This window comes from Euleptes europaea, chromosome 8 (assembly GCF_029931775.1).
Source record: "Euleptes europaea isolate rEulEur1 chromosome 8, rEulEur1.hap1, whole genome shotgun sequence".
Classification (NCBI taxonomy): Eukaryota; Metazoa; Chordata; class Lepidosauria; order Squamata; family Sphaerodactylidae; genus Euleptes; species Euleptes europaea.
In genome coordinates this window covers 10,684,605-10,706,231 of record NC_079319.1, presented here as the reverse complement: position 1 = coordinate 10,706,231, position 21,627 = coordinate 10,684,605, and the positions used below count along the sequence as shown (strand labels likewise).

General features: G+C 45.2%; 1 protein-coding gene across 1 annotated transcript in view; it reads right to left on the bottom strand.

The window, feature by feature from the left end:
- Nucleotides 1–7,858: 7,858 nt before the first annotated feature.
- Nucleotides 7,859–21,627, bottom strand: part of HHLA1 (HHLA1 neighbor of OC90) — a 46,845-nt gene continuing 33,076 nt past the window's right edge. Inside the window, exons 15-17 of the mRNA XM_056854659.1 lie at nucleotides 11,070–11,226; nucleotides 9,452–9,534; nucleotides 7,859–7,938 (exon numbers count right to left, since the gene is read on the bottom strand). Of these exons, the coding sequence (XP_056710637.1) occupies nucleotides 7,895–7,938; nucleotides 9,452–9,534; nucleotides 11,070–11,226 (284 nt within the window). The 3' untranslated portion in view covers nucleotides 7,859–7,894. The remainder of the gene's footprint in view (nucleotides 7,939–9,451; nucleotides 9,535–11,069; nucleotides 11,227–21,627) is intronic.

Sequence of the window (21,627 nt, the reverse complement as noted above, 5' to 3'; positions counted from 1 at the left end):
GGAGGAGACGTCTCAGCAGCTATCAGCTAGGACAAGCCAAATAAAGCCTGCTTATTCTCTGGGTGACTTCGTAGAGTTGAAATACTTATAGAACGTAGCCCATGACTCTTTATCCCAAAGAGTGAGTGAGATGATTGCTGTTGCTTCTAGACAATAATAGGGTGTCCCTTTTGTATAGCGCTTGCAACACAACTTCACAAACACTCATCCTTTTCAGATGATACAATCACATGCACTGGCAGCCCACCATGCATAATGGGAGTGTTCTCTACCCACAATCCTCCCAATACATGCTGTCATTATATTGTGTGAACAGGGGCAATGTGTGTATTTATCATGCACCTATTTTTTATTTATTTGAAGCATTTATTAGCTGCCTTTCCACCTTATAGGAACTCAAGGTGAGTCACAATGTAAATAATAATAAAATACAGAACCAACGGGTTGAAATTAAATCAAAAGAGTTTCCATCTAGACATTAGGAAGAATTTTCTAACAGTTAGAACAGTTCCTCAGTGGAACAGCCTTCCTCGGGAGGTGGTAAGCTCTCCTTCCCTTGAGGTTTTTAAGCAAAGGCTAGATGACCATCTGACAGCAATGCTCATTCTATGACCTTAGGCAGATCATGAGAGGGAGGGCATCTTGGCCATCTTCTGGGCATGGAGTAGGGGTCACTGGGGGCGTGGGGGGGAGGTAGTTGTGAGTTTCCTGCATTGTACAAGGGGTTAGACTAGATGACCCTGGTGGCCCTTCAAACTCTATGATTCTATGATTCTATGACAATAAAAGGCATAACACACAAACACATGAATTCAATTCAATAATTTAAACTTTGTTTTAAAATGGCGGCTTTGGCAATTGGACTCTATGGCATTGAAGTCCCTCCCCTCCCCAAACCCTGCCCTCTTCAGGCTCCACCCCAAAAATAGGGTTGCCAGGTCCCTCTTCGCCATCAGTGGGAGGTTTTTGGGGTGGAGCCTGAGAAGGGCAGGGTTTGAGGAGAGGAGAAACTTCAATTGCCAAAGCGGCTGTTTTCTCCAGGTGAACTGGTCTCTATCAGCTGGAGATTTTCTGCTATTACCTGGAGGTTGGCAACCCTACCCAAAAATCTCCCGCTGGTGGCAAAGAGGGACTTGGCAACCCTAACGCATGGCCAGGTGGGGCAGGGAGGGAACGGCTCTGGTGGTTCAGCAGCCTCAACCAAGCCCATAGTTTCTGAGAGAGGCACATGGGAAGAGGCCATAGGTTTGCCAGTTGGGAAATTCCTGGAGATTTTGGGGGTGGAGGCATGGGAGTGCAGGGTTAAGAGAGGGGAAGGAGCTCAGTGCGGTAAAATGCATAGAGTCTGTCCTTAGAAGCATCCATTTTCCCCAGGGGAACTGATCCATGGAGAGTTCCACGTTCCACCTCTAGTGATGTCCAGGAGATCTCCAGGCCCCACCTCTAGTGATGTCCAGGAGATCTCCAGGCCCCACCTCCAGGCATCCCTAGAGGAGGGAGATGAGGCTTAACACCTCTTGACATTGTTTTACATGCAGGTGAGAATAAACAAAGCTGGCAGTAAGGCTGGCTGAGTTTGGAGCCAGGGTAGTTTGGCCAAAAACACTGATAGCCATTGTAGACTGCTTGTTAGCACCAATTTTCACTAATTCAGGGGTGTGTGTTTAATTTATGCAAATCAGATATTAATAAAGTAGTTAGCCTGCCTACTAGTATCTTGTGTCCTTATTTGGGGGTACTGGTACACTTGTGTTTCAAGGATTGTGTGTACCGAAGCTGTACATGCATGGTAAATATACATGTTGCTCCTGTTCACACAACATGGTGTCCACATATCAGGAGGACTGTGGGTACTGCATGCTCCTGTCTCATGTAGTTGGAGAGCCTCCGATACGCATGGCTGCAATCTCTGAACAGGTCTACTATCTTGTAATATGTAATAACTGTAACATTTTATCCCACTTGTTTACAAAGCAGCTAATGGGTAATTAAAACATATAACAACCTAGTAAAATAGATTAATAATACTATCTTTGTATTGCAAGCCAAAGTATACCTAACTGAATCTGTGAGATTTATCCCTGAGATTTCCTGATGTGTAGGACAGTGTCACACCTCCACCAAGACCAAATTATTCAACCTCTCTCAAATTCTGTTTCCCAATTCCCATTCTTACATTTGTACCTCCAATGCAAGACCCATTTCCTGCCAAGTAGGCAGCTTCCCACATTCCCCGCCTCGATGGAGGACTTAAATACGCACACAGGAAGAGCCTGAGAAAAGGCAGGAACCATGGCACAGGAGATATTGTTGCACTCACTAAAGAAAGTTGAATGCTGCCACCACCCCTGTCGCCTGTGAAAACTGAATGGGGAATGCTGAATACCGCCTGCACATGGCACAGATGGGAAGTGCTGAAAGAACACATCCGATCGTTGAAATGAGCTTTCTGGTCATATCCTAAGGCTTCAATCCTCCCAAAGATTGGCCGTACTCAATGGGGTGTACTTCTGAGTAAATATTCTTAGGAGCTCACGTTGCATGTACTTAGAGCAGCAGCCCAACACGGCAATCCCACACGTATGTGCAACGTGATCCCATGCATGCTTACTCAGAAGGAGGTCTCACTGCATTTGATGAGACTTACTCCTGGGTAAACAGGCTTAAGACTGAGGCCTCACCCCATTGTTTTCCCTGGTAATTGTTTCCACTATGCTGGAGATGAGGGAGCCAGCCAAATGTCTATCCTTCTCGATCTCTTCCCTTCCAACCTAAAACACAGGCAAGAGAACTTACCTTCAGGCATATACCTCGAAAGCAGAGGCAGAGGATGATAAAACAGGCTTTAAGACGGTTTGGGCTTTGTGATTTATACTCACTTGGCTGTCCTCCCCCTTCTTTGTCCATGTGATTTTTTTCCCCCTTCCTCAACCCCCATCTCAACTTTTCTCAATCAGCCCTTTCATTAAAATTTCAGCAGGGCACAGTGCCCCCTCCGTGGGGGTTTAACATTATAGATCATTTATATACCTGGAGCTATATTAAACAGGCCTTTTTCTCCTGGGGACTGGAAGTGAGCATAATAACATGGGCCCTGTTGTAATTAAACAAACAATTGTCCCTCTGTTACCCATCTCCTCTGCAGTCATGTGACTCATGCATTAAGAACTTAATCAGAGGCAATGTTCCGTGTTGAGAGATGTCTGGCAATCCAGACCACGGAACAGGGCCCGGCTCTGTCAGGCGTTGAAAAGATACCTGGTGCTGGAAAGCTTCAAAGGGTTGGGCAGCAGGACTTCGATTTAGAAGTCCTTGTGGCACGAGGGCGCTAATCATACAGCAACCCTGCTTGCAACTACAGAGAGCCCAGAATGCTGTACATTTGGATGCTCTGAAATTACACGACACACGGCCGAAAGTGGACATATGGAACGGCCTTTTTCTCATACAGAGAATCGTAGAATGGAATCATAGAATCATAGAATTGGAAGGGCCACGAGGATCATCTAGTAGTCCAACTTCCTGCACAATGCAGGAATTTCACAACTACCTCCCCCTAGGGTTGCCAGGTCCCTCCTGTAGTGCCTATAAACTTCATTTATGGGAAAATATATATTCTTTCACATGTATGAATACTCACATGTTTATAAGGTGCTATGCTCAGGTATAAGAGCATAGCATCAGGCACATATATATATATTCTGCACACATATGTAAAGGCACTGCCCTATGTAAAAGGGGTGAAAAATTAATCTTTGGTTCAGATTCACTAGTGTGTGATCACTGGGTTAGCATAAGCTGGCAGCCATTGCTAATCAGGTGCCAGTGAGATCATCCTTGCTCGGCTGGTACAGCTAGCCGCCTTAACAAGGCCCAGACCAGTCATTTAAGACACCAGGGGTGTCAGGTAGAAATGTTAAGTTTCGTTTCTTCATTAGAGATCATATAGCCACCTAAGTAAATGCCTCAAGACCACGCTAATAGGATATGCTAATGGTTGTATACACACACACACACACACACACACACACACGAATCTAATGTGCATTGGCTCTGATGTTATACGTAACTCTGATTACTGCCCTCCATCCTAAAGTCTATAAAGCACAATGTCTTTCTTTGTTCTGGGTGGGAATGCTTTGACGCTTTTAAGGGCATCTCCACACGCGCTTCTCTTTTATTGGTCCAATAAAAGAATCGTTTCATCCTGATAACCTCTCCTGAATTACTTTATTGGGCAATTAAAGGTAATTGAGGTATATCACTCTTCTCAACTGGTGGGAGGTTTTGGGGCGGAGCCTGACAAAGGCAGGGTTTGGGGAAGGGAGGGACTTCAATGCCATTGAGTTCAATTGCCAAAGTGGCCATTTTCTCCAGGGAAGCTAATCTCTATCGGCTGGAGATCAGTTGTAATAGCAGCAGATCTCCAGCTAGTACCAGGAGGTTGGCAACCCTACCTCCCCCCACACCCCCAGTGACCCCCTACTTCATGCCCAGAAGATGGCCAAGATGCCCTCCCTCATCATTCATATATTTATCCTCCTTTAGCTTCAAGGAGCTGAGGGCAGCATACACCGTTCTCTCCTCCTCCAGTTTCCCTTTGCAAGAGCACTGCCACACAGGCTATGCAAAGAGAAAGTGACTGGTCAAAGACCACACAGGAACCGTCATGGCGGAGTATGGATTGGAACACAGGACTCCCATTAAGTCTAATCCATTCACCTCTCGGTCCCGCTGGCTGTCCTTCTGGCCGTCTTTCAGCCAGACAACTATCTGCCTTAGCAACTGTTGCTCGTTGAATGTCAAGGACAGAACATGGGACCTTTCCAAGCAAACCCATAATCCTAGCAGTAAGAGTAAAAGATATTTTCCTAGCCTTTCCCAAGCTATGGAGTGTGCTGCTAGCCATATACATGGGGCAGAGTGGACAGTTTGTCAGACCAGAACTCCAAGGACTTGGGTTCAAATTACAGTTTCTAACCTTCAGTTGAGGTCTGGAGATCTCCCAGCATTAAAACTGATCTCCAGATGACAGAGATCAGATCCCCTGGAGAAAATGGCTGCTTTGGAGGGTGGTCCATAAGGCATTATACCCCTCTGACGTCCCTCCCCTCCCCAAACCCGACCCTCCCCAGGCTCCATGCCCTAGGGTTGCCAACCTCCAGGTACTAGCTGGAGATCTCCTGCTATTACAACTGATCTCCAGCCAATAGAGATCAGTTCATCTGGAGAAAATTTGGCAATTGGTCTCTATGGCATCGAAGTCCCTCCCCAAACCCCACCTTCCTCAGGCTCCACCCCAAAAACCTCCCACCCATGGCAAAAAGGGACCTGGCAACCCTAAGCCAGCTGGGTGACCCTGGGCTAGTCATAGCTCTCTTAGAGCTCTCTCAGCCTCACCTACCTCACAGGGTATCTATTATGGGGAGGGGAAGGGAAGGTGATTGTAAGCCAGTTTGATTCTTCCTTAGGTGGTAGAGAAAGTCGACATATAAAAACCAACTCCTACTCCTACTCCTCCTTCTCTCCAAACCCCATCCTCTTCAGGCTCCACCCCCCAAATCTCCTAGTATTCCCCAACCCAGAGCTGGCAACCCTATTAACTACTATGAAGTTCCTCAGCCCAATTTACCTCAGGGGGTTGTTGTGAGGACAAAACAAAAAATGGAGAGTTACCCACAAATCCCTGAACCCCCTGGAGAAAGGGCAAGATAAAAATATACCAGATAGAAACACATCTATACCAGATTTATATCTGCATAAAGTGACTAATGATGCATAAACAGCTTTGGAGAATGTGCACATTTTCTGGGGGAATTTTGTGTAACCAGAAAATGCTGAGGAACTAAATAATCACAGTTATGAGTTGCGCAAGGAAGAAGTAAACTCAAAATGGGGACTTTTGAATCGACACAACAGGTATGGGTAGTGAACAATATTCCCTACCCGTGAACTTTGAACGGGTAGGGTCCACACTGAAACTTTCTTCATTGTAGAATCAACAGAGACCTGGCCCCGAAGATGGAGGCAAATTTTATTCCCTTGATGATGACAGCAGGCCTCCCTGCCATCTAGTGACTCTTCGGCAAATGCAGCTAATATCATTACTAGGTCATTTCCATAGGGGTGTTTTGGTCCCACTTAGCTCTCAACGGCCATCAGGGAGTTTCCTGAGCTTCCACGTGATATCATGGTGTATTCATTCATCTTCTAAATTTCCCCCCTGGTTCCATAGCTATAAGAAAGATGATCTTAGATCTTCCTATTTGGTTAACCTCACGTCTCAGAACCTTAGGGTGGCTTTTACCTCCCTAAGATTTCAGACCATGCCTTCAGCCTTTCTGATAGGACGGTATAATAAAATCCAAAAGGAAGTGCGCACGTGTATCTGTGGATCTTTATCACCGGAGGGCATTTTTCATTATGTGTTATCATGTCCATTGTACAGTGAGCCTAGAGCCAAATTCTTGGATGGAATATTGAAGGGAGTAATTTTTTGTTCTGATATCGATAAATTGTTTTTTTTTTAACTCTCTGACTCTGATTTGCATGTTATCTTCAGAATGTCTCAATTTGCTATTGCGGCCAGGAAGATCAGAGCTCTTGAAGCTATTAAGAAAAATTCTGTACAGGAAAGCAAATGAGCGTGATCTTTGTTTTAATAGAGATTTTGTATGAAATTGTTTTTATCCAAGCAATATTTATTGATGCAACTTTATCCCTTTTAGATACCATTTTTGGCTTTTTGTACATATGTAAGGATATTTTGTAAAGGCCTATGGCTAAACAAATAAATGAATTCATTCATTCATCTTCCAGCTTTCTCCTGGCTTAGCTGCAATCCTTCCTAAACCGACTTTGCCATGTTGATTTTAGAAAGATTGCTGTCAAAGCAGGGTGGATGCCACACAGATGAGGGAGCATAGATCTTTCCCAGTCCTGACCACATTGGCCCCATTCTCCATACCCCACTCTACTGTAGCCGCAGCCCCATGTCACCTGGAGGCTTTTTTCAGGGATTTTTCTCCCCTTAATTGGTAATTGACGTATCTGAAATGATGGCATGGTATAGCCCGATCTCGTCAGGTCTCAGAAGCTAAGCAGGGTCGCTACTTGGATGGGAGACCATCAAGGATGGCTCTGCAGAGGAAGACAATGGCAAACCACCTCTTCTTCTCCATTGTCTTGAAAGGCCCTTGATGGGATCGCCATAAATCAGTTGTGACTTGATTTACATTATTGATGTAATTGACACATCATTGTAGCAACTAGGGCAGGGAACATCTGGAAAAACCTGTCATGCAGATGCTCCGCTCGTGAGAGCCTTGTCCCCCTGAGGAAGCTGCCCTTGCCCGACAGTGTCTTCAGCCTGCCTGTACTTCATCAATATCTGCAAGTCATCACTCGATTCTTCCACCATTGAGTGATTAAATATGTGTGTGTGAACAGTCTGGAGTAGGAAATCAACTGGAATATCTTTCGGATTAATCCAGTTACAGATATAACATGCATTTTAAACAAACAAAAAATCTAAGATGCTTTTGTAATATTATTTTGACACTTATTTTTATTCGGATCGATCCATTGCTGTTTTGAACACAATTGACAATCCACAGCTTGTATGCATTAACAATACTAATGTGAATACATCTCAGAAAGTACCATTTATATATAAAACTGAAATTATTTCATTACAGTTAATTGGCTTGTGGGATGTTCTATTATTACTCTGTTTAACCAGGGCTTGGGAAGCGAAAACATTCTACCCTACTCCAATAGACCTCTCCACCTTCCTTTCTTCTAACAAAGAGGCAGCGAGGATTTCTTGCGACAGATAACTGGATGATCTATCTTTTTACCAGTCTTCTTGCGAACGACGATTCGCCTTGGAGATTTAAATGGATTTGCAAATGCTTGTGAGGCATTTTTGCTTTAATGCTGGAAGAACAAGGGGGGAATTGTCTTAAGAATTTATCACTTAGATGGTTAATAAATATAAGTGATGGCTCATAGTCTTCCCCCAAATGGAAGTTTGCTGGTTTCCCCCATAAACACACACCTTTTAGCTGTAGCCATCCCTCTCTTCCACCCTATTCACCTCTGAGAGTAGGGTTGCCAACCTCCAGGTGGCTTCTGGAGATCTCCCATAATTACAGCTGACCTCCAGACTACAATGATCAGTTCTCCTGGAGACAATGGCAGTTTCAGAAAGCTGACACTGTGACATACCAGAGATTCCATATGAAACTTCTCCCCAAATCCCCCCTTCGGCAGGCACTTCCCCAAATCTCCAGGAATTTCCCAGGATGGAGTTGGCAACCCTACCTGAGGGTCTTTGAGCATATGCTGAATGCAGCATTTCTGACAGCCAGGGACAGCTAGCCAGAACCAATCACCTGCGAAAGTTGAGGAAGAGGCAAGTGGGCCCATTTACCCAGATCCTGGGGCCCATAAAGTTGGGAAGGAGAAGACAGGACATGGGGTGTTGTGATAGAACTTATAAAGTCAAGGTATTCCCTTACGTTAGTCTAGTGTGTTAATTTGAAGACCTTCCCTACGGTCACATGTTCACATAGCAGTTGAGTTAGATGAGAGTGCTTGCATGGACCTGTTTGTGGTTGCTCCTTAAAGTAAACCTGTTTGAACTACTCGTTCTTTTGGACTCTTATTTTGGAACCCAGAAACATTACATGGGGGGCTGGCTGGAGGAAGATGATCCCTTCGGGCTGGTGGCACTGGTCTCTCCTGCTCCTTGGGAAGGCAGTGGCATGGGAAAGAGAATGGATCATGGGGGGAGGGAGTAGGTAGGTAGAAGTTGTGGATGTCAGGTCTACAGCAATGATAGGGATGAAGGGGGAAATGCAGGGATCCACTTTCAGCTGGGTTACCAACTGGGCAACTGGGATGAACAACTGGGCTGTCGCTAGTGCATGCCTAGTACAGTCCTTCTCAGAAGCTAGGTCTGCTATGGAGGTCAACCAAGACACTTGGGGGGAGGGGAGGGAGGAAGATCTTTCTGGCGGCCTACCAGTGTGGGCAGCAGGTGAGTTCTATCTGGGCTAAGTCTGTCTTCCTCTTCTTGCAGGTACTTAAAGCCTGGACAGAGCCAGAGGCACAGGTGCTTGGGTGTGAGCCCAACGGGCTGTTGGCTTACAGTTTAGGGCATGTGTTAAGTAGCATCATCCAATAGGTCTAGCCTTGGATCTGTCTGCCTATTTTGTTTCCCTGTATTCTTTACATTTGTTTGTTTGCAGTTTGGGATCTCTCTGTGATCCACTTTGGGGCCCTTTGGGTAGCAAAACTCCACACAAATGCAATCAATCTACGGTTTGTTTCAGACACTCCACCCTTAACCCATTCTGGTCTGGTTTGCCCACTTATGTAGACAAGATGAGAATTTGTCCCGTTATATTGGCAGATAAAAGACTGAAAAGTACCAGCATCTACTTACTGCTTGAATAGTACATCCGTTTGACTTTTTCACAGACATATGCTGCATTTTTCAAGAACCAGGAATAGTTTTCAATGCAGTATCTAGAGATTTAATCAGAATCAGCAAATCAATAGATTTTATTTCCTTTTTTAAAAAGATATTGTATTAACATTTTCAATAAAAAAAGACACACAAATTACATATACACACATTCACACAGTTTGTACTCCTTCGGGGAGTCTATCTCTTCATTTGAAATACCCTATACATTATTCTTATAATCTACGTTTAAAAAAATAAATGCCTTCTATCCTATATAATAGGTTTTATAAACTAATCTTTATCTAAAAGATAGATTTTATTTCCATTCATCCATATTATAACTTACCAGCATCACATGCACAATGATGTCACTTCTGGGGAATACCTGGAAGCAACAGCGGTAGCTCTAGGAATCTCTAGAAACTCTATGGTAAAACTGTCGCTTTCAGTTATTCCTCAGAAGTGATGTCATTGTGCATTCAGCACCGGTTATTTTTTTAATTAATATTTTATTTACTTTCATTTTTAAGATGACAGCCCTACTGGTAGTCAAGGGATCCTTAGCTCTGGTCCTGCTCTTCATTCCCACTGATTTGGAATATCAAGAGCTCTCACCTTGTTGGGATTCAGCCCCTTGCATTATTGTGAAGTTTTCTGCTTTGATCAGAAATACTGTGGTATTTCCCTGCTCATACCCAGATAGTCTTCTTCTGGACTTGTCCTTCATGAAGCTCAAAACTTTCACTATACATTTAGCAGTGGGAACGGTTTTGGGAACACAAGAAGCTGCATTACACCAATTTAGACTCTAGCAGTACAATCCTCAGGAGAGTTACTCCAGTCTAAGCCCATTCATTTCAATGAGCTTAGAGTGGAGCAACTCTCTTTGGGATTGCACTGTTGGCCTATCAACATCCGTGTTGTCTTCTCTGACTGGCTGCTGCTCCCCAGATCTCAGGCTGAGGTCTTTCACATAACTTACTACCCTCATCCTTTTAACTGGAGATGCTGGGGATTGAACCAGAGAGCTTTTGCATGCTAAGCAGATGCTCTACCACTGAGCCACGCCCCCTCCCCTTGATTACTACTTGTAAATTACGAAGGGCTCTCAAAAGATGAGGTTTGCAGGGGATAAGCAGTGGATGAGAGGGGGATGACCCCTTACCGATCCCATCACCAGAACTAACAAGGGCCACCACAGGTCCCCAAGCAAAGGTTGACCACACTTTCATTCAAAGCAACCAAAGAGGATTCCTTGGAAGAAGAGATGGATCTTGTCAGAACAATGTGTATCTGAATTTTGCCAAGTGAACCCCAGAAATGTGTTTTAGCATCTACACCAGGGGTGTCAAACATAAGGCCTGTGGGCCGGATCCCACCCCTTAAGAGCTCTTATCTGGTCCGCAAGCCAGCTAAAGATATCACCCCCTCCTCTCGTTCTAGACTGGCGAGGCATGATCCGGCCCAGCCAAGTGTCATTTATATCATATCTTGCCCTCATAACAACTGAGTTTGACCCCCCTGATCTACACCCTGACTCCCCCCCTCATTATTCAGGTTCCTGAATGAAAACGAAGGTGGTTCTACCTGTTACCTCATGGATTCTTCCCTGGAGTATCTTCTTTGCCTCATGCAGAGGCACTGCTGAAAAAATTTGCACAGCTCCATGACGCAAGGGTTCATCTTAGGAGCCACAGCAGTAGCAGCAGGCAGGGGCATAGCGGTCTCTCTCTTGGGGGCCTTTGGACATCCTAGGGAAAAAAATATAATCCCAAACTAGTGTTTGGTAGTAGCCTATACGTTTGACATATCAAATCCACAAGAATGAGACACGCGCAGACACATTGAATGGTTTATTAATGAAGAAGAAACATATTCCGTTATAGGGAAGAAGGGTATCTCGTAGGTCCTTCAACATTGATAGTAGAATAGTACCAGTGGATTCTGGGAGCTTATTCCTTCAGCCTAACATTGCCACTTCTATAGATAACTGTGCAGAGCTTGGCTGAAAGGACTCGATCATGAATCCCTTTGGGCGACACCCGCTTTAGGTTTGTTGATGACCCCAAACTCGGTACTCTATGGGCAACAAAACAGATTAGTGTTGCAAGGCAAAACCAAAAAAAGTGGTAGAATTTTAAAAGGGCAAGGCTGTTCCAGAAACACTTTCACTGCGTTCCTTTCGTGTAGGTTTCCTGACTACCATCAAGCTATGGGACGGGCATAGAAATCGGCAAGTTTCAAATAAAAACTGGTTATGCACAGTGGTGATTGGCTAGCACTTGTACCGTCACCAACCCAGTCCTGGAGAGATTGATACTTCAAAGCACCACTGTTTTCGTTGAGAAGGTGATAAATGGAGAAACATCAGAATTTTCATATGGCATTGTTAAAAGGAAAAATGACAGCTGAATTGCAGCATGATGGGGTAGGGCGTCTGGTTAGGGTTGCCAGCTCCAGGTTGGAAAATACCTGGAGATTTTGGGAGTGGAGTCAGAGGAGGGTGGGGTTTGGGGAGGGGAGGGACTTCAATGCCATGGAATCCAATTGCCAAAGCTGCCATTTTCTCCAGGGGAACTGATCTCTGTCGCCTGGAGATCAGTTGTAATGGCGGGAGATCTCCAGACACCACCTAGAGGCTAGGCAACCCTACATCTGGTGGTTGAGCCAGCATTCATCTGGGGGATATGTACAGTTGTCCTTAAGTTGCAAATCTGGGAGGAAGCCTGGTTAACCCTGACAATAAGGGGCCTGCTGAGAGACCTTTTCTAATTATCAAAAAGGACTGCTTTCCCTGGTTACGATCACTTCCCTACTTGGGATCATTTTCAGACAACCAAAACAAGGCTTGCTGGCTTAAAAACCATCCCAGTTCCATGTCTTTGTCACAATAGGGTGCTCCTTCACAGGACGGGCCCTTGCAGTCGTTAGAGCCACACCAGCTATTAGGGTTGCCAGCTCCTGGGTAGGAAACACCTGGAGATTTTGGGGGAGGACCCTGAGGAGGGCAGACTTTGGGGAGGGGAGGGACTTCAATGCCACAGAATCCATTTGCCAAAGCAGCCATTTTCTCCAGGCGAACTGATCTCTATTGGCTGGAGATCAGTTGTAATAGCAGATCTCCAGCTAGTACCTGGAGGTTGGCAACCCAGCATGGTGTAGTGGTTAAGGTGGTTTGGGGTGGTGGACTCTGATCTGGAGAACCGGGTTTGATTCCCCACTTCCTCCACATGAAGCCAGCTGGGTGACTTTGGGCTAGTCACAGTTCTCTTAGAGCTCTCTCAGCCACACCTACCTCACAGGGCGTTGGTTGTGGGGAGGGGAAGGGAAGGTGATTGTAATCTGGTTTGAGTCTTCCTTAAGTGGTAGAGAAAGTCGGCATATAAAAACCAATTCTTCTTCTTCTTCTACCTGCTATGAATTTCAAACTAAGACTTGACTGTATGATTTGCAAGGTCTCTCTTCTCTAATCTCTTTGGATAAGGTAATTGGAGTGGGGGGAGGTGCGTGATTCACATTCTTTATGGATTTGGTTATGTTACATGATAGGAGAGGTCACGGAGGTGACACTTACAGTAATGAAGCGCTGTTGAAATACACTTGAGCTGTCAGAGGCTGACGTGAATTTAATATAAAAAGGCATCCACTGATGGCAGAGAAATAAAGATGCTGTCATCTTCAAAGGGGATGGGGACAAAGCTACTCCAAGAGACGGGAAAGGGAGGTCTTGCTACCCTCCAAGCCACACATTTTGCTGGCCAAATACAAAAGGCAGTGCGGTGGCTGCTGGTTTTGAACTGAGGAGATTCGAATTCAAATTGCTACTCAGCCATGAAGACCAATGGGTAACCTCAGACCGGTCAGGGTCTGTTAACCTAACCTACCTTGCAAGGTGGTGGCAAGGATAAAGCAACAAAAGGGAACCCACGTATGCTGCCCTAAACTCTTTTGAAGGAAAAAATTAAAAACAACTATGAGAATAAAGATAGAGAATAGCCACTAAGAAGAAGAGTTTGTTTTTACATGCCAACTTTCTCTACCACCTAAGGAAGAATCAAACTAGCTTACAATCACCTTCTCAGGACCATGGACCTATGCACAGGACCAGGTTTCAATTTGGGATCGAGGCAGACATTAAACTCAGGGTAAAACCGCATCCACAAAATGCGGGGAAACTGCGAGGGTACAGCGAGGCAACTTCTAAAGGTCAGAAAATACATGCATAATGGCAACAAAGCCCTGAAGTTCTTGGGGCCAGAACAAGCTGTGCATAAAAGGCCTCGGTCTAATCTGTTTCATCTACAAGTTGCACAAAATCTGGTACCTCTCCAAGCTCTTACCATGACCTTAATCAAAGGAAGGATTATTTGAAATAATGACAGGGTGGTTGATTTCATTCGTTTTAATATTAAAGGAACTAAACGCTATAAATACAATCTTATTACCTTCCCTTGTAAAACAAAAGCCTCTCTTGGGTTGAAGTCTTAGAAGATGGGGGTCATGTTCAGTCATAGCATCCAAGTGACTTGGGGAGCCTTGTCTTGGAACTGATTTCTCAGAACACTTAGGAGCGGTACCCAACTTACAATTTCATTGCTCAGGAAGCTGGATGCCTGGTGACTTCCCTGACTCAGCATTACACTCCTGTAGAGCAGCCAGTGATAAATTGGCCATTTCAAAAGCTGGAGGGGGAGTGGAATGATGTTCTCAGAGGACGAGAATGATAACATACACTTGTTTCTTCTCCCGAGGACAACAGCTTCATTCTTCTCAGATCCTCCATTTCTTGTTGCCTGAAATATACATTTGTGAGCATCGTATATGTATTTAAGCAAGGTCAAAAAAGCCAAGTGGAAGAAGAAAGAAGTAGGGCGGGAAAGAAACCTTACCTGCTACAGTTTTGAGGGAAAGATACATCTGAAATCCATGACTTTGTCTCTGGGGCGTTATACCCAGTCTTCTGGAGGTCAAAGTCTCGGAGGCAATGTCCATTTTAGTATTTCAAAAGTGTGAGGTGGGAACTCCCTCCGGCGTGCTTGTGTGTCGTTCATTATTTTCCCCGTCGTCCGCCATTTTGTTTTGTGCAGACGAAGGCTGGTTTCAATACCTCTTTCTTCAGATTTAAGATCTGAAGCTCATTTGGAAGCTCAAGCCATGTGTTGTAAAACGAATCGCCTGTCCTAACCACCTTTTTTGGCAAGGGTACCGCAAGCACCTCCTCACTCTGCATGGACCGGTGTGCCAACTGGACCCCTCGTAGCGATTTCTCCCCTCGGTTTCCCTTCTTCGTGTGGAGGATTCTGCCTATCTCCATTCCTAAGCTTGATTTTCCCCAGTCATTGCCTCTGTGTTGCGGAATGGATTACCAGAGACAATCTGGAAAGCTCCAACCTCGGTGGCCTTTCGTGAGGCCTGAAAAGACTGCTCCTTTTCAGCAGGCTCGCTTGAGCTGAAGCTCAAGTAAATTAATTCTTTCTGGCAAGCAACTGACCTGGTGCTGTTTCTCTGTGGGAGCTTTGTTAAACTTGTTCATATTGTAATTTTACACGGTGTCAACTGTGTTGTTTGGCCTGTGCTCGTGTTGGTCAGCTGCCTTTGGCTACATAGGAAAGGTGAGATATCAAGGAAAGGTGAGATATGCTAAAGTTCCTGAAGGTTGTACATGGTTCTGCCTCTAGTCCAGTGTACCTCAACCTTGTTATCCCCTGGTCCCTTTTGGAACTGTGAGAACAGCCAGAGGGGGACACCACAAAATGGCGGTCATGGGAGGGGGCAGTCAACTAAACTGGCTGCCAAGGGGGCTGGGGCCAATCACAAAACCATTGGAGGTTCCAAGCCTCATCATGGAGGTAGATGTTTCGGAGCAGTTGCTCTCTGAAGACACAAAAGGGATACCTACCGAGTTCTTCTGAAGCACCTTCTGCTCCAATGAGACGGAGGAAAGACAGGATTGGCTGTTTGCTTTGGGGAAGGGATTCTTTGTGGACAAAGCAAGTGGACGTCAGGAAAACATGGGTTCCATAATGAGAATCGCTGCTCTAGTCTATTCGGAAGAGCAGTGTGGGACAGGTAAGCGGGACTCCACAGTGTGACCCATCTGGTAGTGGTCCCTGCAGGCTTCTATTTGACGATGCTACTAACTTCAGCTTCCTATGCCAATCTTTACTTTAATGATTCTGCTCAAATGACCCATAGGTCTTAAGCAGGACCGCACTAAAGCACAATGGCCAAAATATTTAATATCTAATATATTCCCCTTATCCTTTAAAATAGACAGCCCATCTATCTATCTATCTATCTATCTATCTATCTATCTATCTATCTATCTATCTATCTATCTATCTATCTATCTTGAAATATTTACCATCTTTATTAAAAATCTTTATTAAAAAATTTCAGGAAAGGTGAGTACCTTCTTTCCATTATCACATGACTCAACCAGTCTCGGTCTATCAACCTCGAATAATGGGCAGTGAAAAAACAAATGACTTATTGTGCCTATACTGCCAGGTCCACAAGGGCAGATCCTATTAGAAAATGGAATTTTACTAAATCTGCCCTTCCACTCAGGTGAGGGCAGAGCATTAAATCAGGCCACCATATAGCTCTCCTACACCTGGGAAAGGTTAACAGATTTAAGCCCCCTGGCACTCTCCATGCTCTATTGTGCACACTATTGCCATCTAATAAAATCAAGCTTTTAAAAAATCTGAGTCACTGCCCTCCTTTCCCCAAATTGTTTTGTAGTATCTATCAAGAATCCTTGCTAATTAGCCTTTTTTATTTACCGTTTGTTTCCACGGTGACTTATAATTATCATTCCCAAGGAATTACACAAGAAGTTGGGGCTTGTATTTATCACCAACCTTACCCAACACTTAAAAGTTGAATTCCAGGCTCTCCTTTTGAGATAATTAATTGCCAACAGCTTGTATTGCTATATTGGAAACACATTTGGCTAAATCTGTGACCTGTCTAAAGAATTTTTACAGAAGAGTTTCAATAGAATCATTTATTCCATTAATCCAGACTGAGACCCCATATAGTAGCTGAGGGACCACCTTAGCCTCAAATATTTTTAATAGCTGCTGGTATGAACTGCCCTCCTCGTCCGAAATAAAACTTCACAATTGCATTAATTACCCCATAAACTTTACAGTTAGCCATTTTAATATGGTAGTTCCAGTAAACAAAATGCCCAAATAGACAAAGTTGTCCAGCTCTTCAATCCCTTGGCCCTTCACCTTCCAAGGCAGCTTCTGATATCTTTTCTTCTGGTGTAGTGGTTAAGAGCAGTGGTTTGGAGCGGTGGACCCTGATCTGCAGAACTGTGTTTGATTCCCCACTCCTCCACATGAGCAGCGGAGGCTAATCTGGTGAACTGGATTTGTTTCCCCACTCCTACACACGAAGCCAGCTAGGTGACCTTGGGATAGTCACAGCTCTGTTAGAGCTCTCTCAGCCCCACCTACCTCACAGGGTGTCTGTTGTGGGGAGGGGAAGGGAAGGTGATTGTAAGCCGGTTTGAGTCTCCCTTAAGTGGTAGAGAAAGTTAGCATATCAAAAACCAACTCTTTTTCTTCTACTACTACCGTAGTCTTCTGGGCATTTGTGATCAAATACTCATTTTCGCAGTATTCCTCTAAACTAGAGATTAATTTGTGCAACCCACTTGCTGACCGAGACAAAAGTGCCATTTCATAACTCTGGCTGTAGGTAGGGTTGCCAGGTCCCTCTTTGCCACCTGCGGGAGGTTTTTTGGGTGGAGCCTGAGGAGGGTGGGGTTTGGGGAGGGGGAACTTCATTGCCATAGAGTCCAACTGCCAAACTGGCCATTTTCTCCAAGTGAACTCATCTCTATCGGCTGGAGATCAGTTGTAATGGCAGGAGATCTACAGCTAGTACCAGGAGGTTGGCAACCCTAGCTGTAGGCCAGGGGTGGGGAACGTCAGGCCCGGGGGCCGTATAAGGCCCGCGAAAGCGTTTGGTCTGGCTCTTCGTGGATCCTGGCAGATCTCTAGCTCAGAAGGATCTAAGACTGGTGCTCTGCCCCCTCCCGCAGACAGGAATAGCCTCTATTCAAGGCGGATGTGTTTGTTTTGCTGAGAAAAGGAACCTTTTTTCTGCCTTGAAGAAGAGTAATTAGCTATGGAGCTGCTAGGACTGCCCAAGAGTATAGCAGGCTAATTTTAAGTTGATAATTTTGTATGGCCCGCAAATGATATTATAAATATCTAAATGGCCCTTGGCAGAAAAAAGGTTCCCCACCCCTGCTGTAGGCCATAAATACAGCTTAATTATCAGCCACAGTAGGTGACGTTCAATAGATGTTTAAGATAAAATTTTCCCAAAAACGCAGGCGGGAGACCATATTAAAAGCCCCTTGCAGATCGCTAAAGGTGACAAACTGCCATGATTTCCTGAAGCATATTTATATATTAAATGTGAGTGTATTAGGCACCAGTCAATAGTTGAATGGCCCTTAAGAAAACCAGCCTGAACCTATGCCAATCGTGGAAAGTTTTCCACAAAACCACCCATGACCTAAGAGCTGCAAATAATGGCTCATCTCCTGTCGCCTGTTTCCAATGCCAATGAACTACTTCCATCTTTGGAGGACTGGCAAATCCAGCTAATTTCACTTTCTCACTATACTTGGCCCCTATGCTATTAATGAGGATTCACTGACTGGGTATGTTTAGCCTGAAGAGGAGAAGACTGAGAGGGGACATGATAACCATCTTCAAGTACTTGAAGGGCTGTCATATAGAGGAGGGTGCCGAGTTGTTTTCTGTTGCCCCAGAAGGTCGGACCAGAACCAACGGGTTGAAATTAAATCAAAAGAGTTTCCATCTAGACATTAGGAAGAATTTTCTAACAGTAAGAGTGGTTCCTCAGTGGAACAGGCTTCCTCGGGAGGTGGTAAACTCTCCTTTCCTAGAGGTTTTTAAGCAGATGCTAGATGGCCATCTGTCAGCAATGCTGATTCTATGACCTTAGGCAGTTCATGAGAGGGAGGGCATCTTGGCCATCTTTTGGTCACTGGGGGTGTGAGGGGAAAGGTAGTTGTGAATTTCCTGTATTGTGCAGGGGGTTGGACTAGATGACCCTGGTGGTCCCTTCCAACTCTATGATTCTATGACCTTCAGCACCAACATGGGGTAGGGTCAACAGAGAGCCCAATTGCCAAAGCGGCCATTTCCCCCGGTTAACTGATCTCTGTTGGCTGGAGATCAGCTGTAATAGCAGGAGATCGCCAGTTAATACCTGGAGGTTGGCAACTTTACTTATTTAGCATCTGCTTCCTGTACACTTTCTCCTCCCTGGATGGATCCTAAATAGGGTTTCCAACCTCCAGGTGGGGGTTGGAGATCTCCCGCTATTACAACTGATCTCCAGCCAACAGAGATCAGTTCCCCTGGAAAAATGGCCGCTTTGGCAATTGGACTCCGTGGCATTGAAGTCCCTCCCTTTGCAAACCCCGCTCTCCTCAGGCTCCACTCCCAAAATCTCCAGATATTTCCCAACCCGGAGCTGGCAACCCTAATCCTAAAGTCAAGCATATCAGCCTACGAGGCTAACATAAATTTATCTGCAGTGCATTCCTGTTAGCCGTTTTGGACGTTGACGTGGTAAACACTGTCTGAAGGGCTTTATCTGTTGGAGAGGTCCCTCTGCCAACTGCTTAGTTAGCCTTTCTCACAGAAGGTTCCTTTTTCTGAGCCTTGAAATCCATACCTCCCTCTTTTGAGGAGAGGCTCACAGAGGCCTTTCTGTCTACCCTGTTGCGATATATGGTCATCTGGACAGCCTGCTCAGCTTCTCCTAAGAGGCAGCGTTTGCTTGAGCAGAGGGGAACAGGCTGGCAACATTTTAATTAATAACATTTTGGTCGATTAAAATGGTCTTCTAATCAGTAGAGGCAGCAATGTTTCGTGGGGGGATTCATTCCATCGGCTGCACAGCTGATGGAAATCTGCAGTGCTGACAAGAAGAGTCTGCCAGAAAACACTGTTGTACATCCAACCTTCACTGCAGAGGCCAGGAATGCGCAAGCTCTGTGCATGCTGTTTCCATGTATCACCCATGACCGATGGGCACAAATCCAACAGGTGCAACTTCCTCCTGCTGGAAGTGGTGTCACCTGATGGATTTCTGCTTCTCAAGCAGCTGTTAAAGATGAAAGAGCCCTGCCAGGTAAGGACAAGAAGACAACCGTAGTTAGAAGATCGAGTTAAAGTTCACCCAACCGCTTGGAAGAGGATCGGCCACATTACGGACTGGGGTTAACGAGCAATACTGGGTCTCTTTGTGCCTGAAAGATGGCAGGTAAGGGAAGATGTTACCAACCGACTGGCTTTACAGGGGACACCTTGTAGATCCATACCTAGTCAAATGAAAGGCCCGGCAATGCACGAAGGCAGTTGGCAAAATATCTGTTCAACGTTCTCCTCTGTAGCCCACCGAGTTAATTGTCATGAGAGTCTACCGCCCAGTTAGTCATGTTTTCACCCTTTCCTCCCAGCCTTCCTGGAATGATCTTGCTAGTGTGATTATGGTATTTCAACAGACTACGGGAAAGTATAGCCTAAAAATAGCTTTCGATTGTTCACCTACAGAGACAAAGCAATGCCATTCAAGTAGGGTTGATAGATACCAGGTAATAATTATTGGGCTGCTCGGCACTCCTCAGCTGGCCGGTTGGCAGACCTTGGCGAAAGAGAGGGTGATGCCCGAACAGCATGGTCTGCCAATTCAAACAGAATTGTCTGCTTGGAAACAGGATTAGAATCAGAGAGACTAAAAGAAACAGTCAAGATTCTCCTGTAAATAGCAACATAAAATAGCAACAAACTTCAGCATGGTATAGTGGTTAAGAGCGGTGGTTTGGAGCGGTGGACTCTGATCTGGAGAACCGAGTTTGATTCCCTATGCCTCCACATGAGCGGTGGACGCTAATATGGTGAACCGGGTTGGTTTGCCCACCCCTACACATGAAGCCAGCTGAGTGTCCTTGGGCTAGTCACAGCTCCCTCAGCCCCACCTACCTCACAGGGTGTCTGTTGTGGGGAGGGGAAGGGTAGGTGATTGTAAGCCAGTTTGATTCTGCCTTAACTGGTAGAGAAACTCAGCATATAAAAACCAACTCTTCTTCTTCTGTTGAAAGATGAAATCATGAAACCTTGTAACTAGGACTGTTGATTCGGTAAAAACCGAACCAGAAAAATACCGAATAAATGCAAATTCGGTAAAATTCGGGTTCAGGTTTAATGAGTCCGCAAAATCCGGGAGGTTGGCAAAGCCAGATTTGTGTGTGTGTGTGTGTTAAGTGCCATCAAGTCACTTCTGACTCATGGCGACCCTATGAATGAAAGTCCTCCAAAGCCAGATTTGCCATTCCTAGCTGCGAAAAGCCGCAAAAAGGGTTTAATGCATTTAAATGGCTGGATTTTTCAGGAATCCTGAATTTAAAGCCGAATTCCCACCTTTACCGGTATAGGGGAATTCAGCATTCGGGTTTCCCCCCCAAAAGAGGCCAATAAACCCAAACCCAAATCTTCCTGAATTATTTTTCCCAACAGCACTACTTGTAACGTAGAGTTTGCATTATTTGCACATGAGTATTGTGAATGTTATAAGTCTATATGTGGAATTATAAATCACCTTTTTGAAATTATATAATTTATCACATTCAGTTGCATAGTGGTATATTTTCTGTATACATGAGCCAGTAGGCAGAAGCAGGCTAGCTGAAGGAGGAGCCATTAATGTAATTCCCAGGGTAAACCTCTTCCCATGCCTCGCTGTCCAGACCGGGAGTAGGGGGCTGTTTCAGTTGGTGATCCCACAGCTGGCTCACCAGCCAAAATCAAGAGGGGGTGGCTGTCTCAGTTGGTAAACTGGCAGTGGGCTTGCCAGTCCAGATCAGGACTGGGGGGCGGGGGCTGCCTTGGCAGGCTTGCAGGCCAGATAAAAGTTCTCAAGGGGTCGAATTCGACCCCCAGGCTGTATGATTGACACCCGTGCTCTAGATCAAAGTTCCTTAAACTGTGGGTCACGACCCCATATGGGATCCATAACTGAATGTAGGGGTCACGAAAAATTTGGCAACAATATGCAAATTTGCTTTCATCTTTAATAAATAGTAAAAT